Source organism: Adiantum capillus-veneris, chromosome 13, assembly GCF_014529385.1.
Source record: "Adiantum capillus-veneris isolate H3 chromosome 13, ASM1452938v2, whole genome shotgun sequence".
NCBI lineage: Eukaryota > Viridiplantae > Streptophyta > Polypodiopsida > Polypodiales > Pteridaceae > Adiantum > Adiantum capillus-veneris.
In genome coordinates this window covers 75,953,310-75,958,301 of record NC_140943.1, presented here as the reverse complement: position 1 = coordinate 75,958,301, position 4,992 = coordinate 75,953,310, and the positions used below count along the sequence as shown (strand labels likewise).

The 4,992-nt window shown below is 38.9% G+C and overlaps 1 protein-coding gene across 1 annotated transcript; it reads left to right on the top strand.

Annotated features, from left to right (window-relative positions):
- The first annotated feature begins 992 nt into the window (after positions 1 to 992).
- Positions 993 to 4,666, top strand: LOC147444278 (uncharacterized). Its single transcript, XM_086528090.1, has 3 exons — positions 993 to 1,032; positions 3,451 to 3,675; positions 3,783 to 4,666. The coding sequence occupies exons 1-3, from the start codon at positions 993 to 995 to the stop codon at positions 4,664 to 4,666; spliced, it is 1,149 nt and encodes a 382-aa protein (XP_086384216.1).
- Positions 4,667 to 4,992: the final 326 nt, after the last annotated feature.

Genomic DNA, 4,992 nt, shown 5'->3' with positions numbered 1-4,992 from the left:
ATAAGTTCTTGTATCTTGATAACCAATTTTGCTTCTCAAAACTTCTTCAACAAGCTACTTACTTACCTCATCCTTATCTTTATCTTCTCTTTGTTTATCTTTTTCTTTTTCTTTTTCTTTTTCTTTATCTTATCTTTTCCCTTTTCCTTATCTTTTCTTTATGTTAATTTTCTTAAAATGAAAAACTAATTTTTCATGCATTGGTTATGCTCCTATTCCCATGGCGTAAGTCGGAAGTGGCTCGTGGGTATACTTTAGTGCTTGAATTGAACCTGAATTTTACTCGAACAATTTTTTTTCTTTTTCTATTGGTTTCTTTTTCTTTTTCATATTTTAAGTTAGTGGCTTAGATGTGTTGGCCTTGCATAAGGGCTAGGATAAGGCCCTTACATGTTCGATGCTTTGAATGCAGAGAGTTGGGACATTACCGAAACAAATGTCCACGTCTAACTAATAGAGCAACATTAGCAATTGAGGCAGACCAAAGACACCACCCTTTTGGATATAACGGTAGATGAAATGATGGACGAGGTAGAGGGTGAGGAAGAGAAGTGAGAGCCTTTGAAAGAGGTCAAGGTAGGAATGTGCATGCACATGTAGCCATAGAAGAGCCTACCCTTGGTGAAGAAGAAGAGAGAGAAACTATTTATGTAGCTATTGACAACCCTGGAGCTCAAAGACAATTTTCTATTATTCAAATTCCATGCACCCATCAAGGTAAATGTTTTAATCTCCTCATCGATTGTGGAAGTACCCATTCTTTTATATCCCCAAAATGCTTGCAAAAGTTGAACATGAATAAAACCAAGCTAAATCTTTGACAATAGAATTGGCTAATGCAAAAACCATGATATCTCGACATTCTGTGGGAACCCTTGATTTTGAACTAGGAGGGAACGCTACTTTAGCTTTCTTTAGAACCCTCCCAATTGGGATGTATGATGGGATTCTTGAGATGGATTGGTTATCTAGAAATCATGCTAGCATCCACGATGGCCAAGGTAGTGCGAGCTTTAGAGATAATTAAGCAAGGCAAGCTGAAGTGCAAGGAAAAAATGTGATTTCAAGGATTTAGTTAGTTAAAGCAAACTGTCTACTCAAAGTCATGAGAGCTGGACAACAAATATTTGTGGTCAAGCTGAATAAGGTCAATCCAAATCAAACAATACAAAACCATCTTGGCTTCATGAATATTTAGATGCTTTTCCCAAAGACCTCACCATTATTCCTCCTAATCAAGAAATTGACCATGAGATAGAGATTCTCCCAGAAGTGAACCTGTGACAAAGAGACCTTATAAAATGATGCTACTAGAGGCCATTGAATTGAAGGAGTAACTTTTCCAACTTCTAGAACAAGGATTTATTAACTTCTAGAACAAAGATTTATTAGATCGAGTAAATCAAGTTGTTGAGCAACAGTACTCTTCCAAAACAAGAAAGTGGGACTCTTTGACTCTACATTGACTATAACAGACTAAACAAAGTCACATTTAAGAACAACTATCCTATACCAAGAATTGATGAATTTTTGGACATGCTACATGGATCCAAGGTCTTCTTGAAGGTAGATCTAAGATCTGGTTACTACCAGATCACAATAAAATAATCAGAGATCCTAAAGACAACTTTCAACACCCGATATGTTCATTTTGAATTTATAGTTAATGTCATTTGGTATGACTAATGCTTTGGATGCATTCAATAGATTAATGCAGGATATCTTCAAGCCCTACCTAGACGATTTCGTCCTTGTCTTCTTTGATGATATTCTAATCTACTCAAGGGAAGAAGAAGAACATGAAGGCCACCTGAGGAAGGTGCCGAACATTCTTCAACAACACAAGCTACATGAAAAGATGAGCAAGTGTTCATTCTTCTCTCTAAGGATTGAATATTTGGGATTTATTGTTTCACAAGAAGGAATCTTAGTGGACCCTGCTAAAACTCAAGAAATTTTTGAATGGCCCTAGCCATCTAATGTAAGCGAGCTTAGAGGGTTTTTGGGAATCACAGGCTGGTATAGAATATTTATGAAAGATTATGAGATGATCGCTTTACCCTTGACCGACCTTTTGAAGAAAGAGGTGAGGATAAATTGGGAACCACTACACCAAGAAAGTTAACAAACTTAAGCAATATGTCACTACTACACTGTGACTAAAGCTACCAAATTTCAACTAGAACTTTGATGTCATCACCGATTCTAGTGGAATAGTAGTTGGAGGAGTATTAGTTCAAGAAGGAAGACCAATAGATTTCACCTCACGTAAGATTAAGATTCAAGAAAAGAACTACCCAATTGCATGACCTTGAACTATTGGAAGTCATTCACGCTTTGAAACTATGGAAACACTACTTATTGGGAAGGAAGTCTCAACGTATAACTGACCATAAGAGATTAAAGTGGATCTTCACCCAAGCAACCTTGAATATGCGACAAATATGATGTGTATAAATTTTGCAAGAATACGACTTTGACATTATCCATCACCCTAGAAAGGAAAACATGGTTGCAGATTCACTCAGTCGAAAACCCTTTTTGAGCCTCATATCTATATCCAATAACCCGATAATTGAAAGGATTTAGGAAGCCGCATCATCTAATCCAAAGTATCAAAGGCAAATTACCCTCGTTCAAACTAGAGAATCAAAGAATATACCTTCAATGCAGCTCTTCCCATATGATGAACATTGTCTCTATTATAGAGATAGGTTATGTGTACCAAAGGATCCTAATTTAAAATGGCTATCTTGGTGGAGGCCCTTGATAGTCCTACTTGAGGAAATCCAAGGTATGCAAAGACTCTCAATGCGGTTCGCAGAATCTTCTATTAGATTGGAAAAAAGACAGATATGCTATGCTATGTGTTACACTCACGTGTCCCTCGGGTAGTTTTGATGTGAACCGTTTCCCTATACACGGTCACTTTTTACTCTAGTGCTGGCTAGAGGTTTTTTCCCCGTGTAACCACATATACACACTATACGCATGTGTGGTGGTACGTTGTACTTAGGGAGACTTGTATCTTTCTCTCATACTTACACTTGAACTCTTCATAACAAAGTGAGGAAGCTTCAAGCTATTAAGCTTCTTGTTGTGTGTGTGTGTGTGTGTGTGTGTGTGTGCATCTATGGGTGTGTGTGTGTGCACGTCTATAGCTTCCCTCACTCCCTTCTTCACCCAACAATGGTATCATAGTAGGCTATTTAGCTCCCACAAGCATTCTCCTTCCTCCATACCTCATATTAGGTTTTACAGGAGGTGCAGCCTCAGGACAGGTAGTCACCATTTTGCTCGCCACGGGTGCTTCGGGTGTCCGTTTTGCTCAACCTAGGACTCAAAACAAAGCTACGAACGAGTACTACGCAACAATATTATGAATCAGCATTTCTAGACACATTAAGGCTTTGCTGTAATAGCATTTACAGGTCTGAAAATTTTCTGCAGGTTTTGTCGTGAGTGCATTTCTTTCAAATTTATTGTTCATGGGTGCTATGGCAAGCAACAATGACTTGTTTGGCATGCTTCAAGATGAGGATAATCTTGATGGGACCAATTATCCGATGTGGTCTTACATGATGAAACGTGTACTTGTTGCAAAGCAACTATGGAACATTGTGGCGGATGTAGACAAGAGACCTGGCAGTTCTACTTCTATTGTTACAGATGCAAGTAGCTCTTCAACAATTGTTTCTTCATCTTCTCCACCTACACAGGATCAGATTAGATGGGATGGAAAGGATGCCCAATCACATGCTTTGATTTCTCTTTTTGTGAAGCGTCATATTGTTCCGCACATTCGGGTCTTGCACTTCATCCAAGCAAGCTTGGGATGTACTTGCTTCTTTGTATGTCGGGCACAGCCCGTGTGGCTTACTTGAGGAAGCAACTTGAGGAAATGCGTATGGCTGAAGGTGAGTCCGTTGATGTGTATGTTACAAAGATTAAGGATTTGAAAGAGCAATTGGCAAACATAGATGAGATTATCTGGGACAATTCTCTCATCTCCACTTTGCTTAAAGGGTTGCCAGATTCTTTTCAAATCTTTGCTACTACTCTTCATTTGGTTGCAAAAGGAAATCCCAACATGTATACTTTTGATGAGGTTGTGTCGCTTCTCTTGCAAGAAGAGAAATCTAGAATGAATAGAAGTGGTTTGATTGAGGGAACTCAAGCACTTGCTATCTCTCAAAGAGGTAAAAGCAAGTCCGGACCAGCTTTGGGCACATCAAAACCAAAGTCCCAAACTCCCTCTTCCACTAATTCTTCTAGTGATGGTGATTCACAAAAAAATAAGAAATGCAAGTATTGTCGGAAGTCGGGACATACCATTGAGGAATGTAGAAAGCTTGCAAAGCGTAATGATAAGAAGAAGCAATCGGGCATGTCTATCATTGAGAGAACAAGTAATGCAAAGGATGATGAAGCTAATCTTGCTCAAGATATTTGTGCTTGTGTTGTTACATGCACATATGATTCTTCATTACATTCTACATGTATGACAGTGTGTGAGGCTGATCTTGATTGGTACTTTGATAGTGGTGCTTCCAAGCACACAACATCATGTAAGAAGTTTTTTGTGTCCTTGCAAGATGCACCAAAGGGGGGGCATGTTGTTTGCGCAAATAATGCCTCTTACCCTATCATTGGAGTTGGGACATAAAGCTTATGGCTGCAAATGGGGGTGTTGTGACTCTCAAGAATGCCTTGTATGTGCCAAGCATAAAGAAGAACTTGCTTTCGGTTCCTACCATTGCCTCTTCGGGTTTTCATGTACATGTTGTGGATGCCAAATTTATGGTTCATGACTTTAGCAATGGTGATGTTATTGTTATGTTCGGGACATTATGCAATGGCTTGTATCGCATGGATACTTATGAGAGGCATGCAGCAAATGCCTAGCTTGTTCGTACTCCTTCTATGGTTGAAACGGAGTTATGGCATTCACGTTTTGGTCATTTAAACTTCAATAACTTGCTCTATTTACAA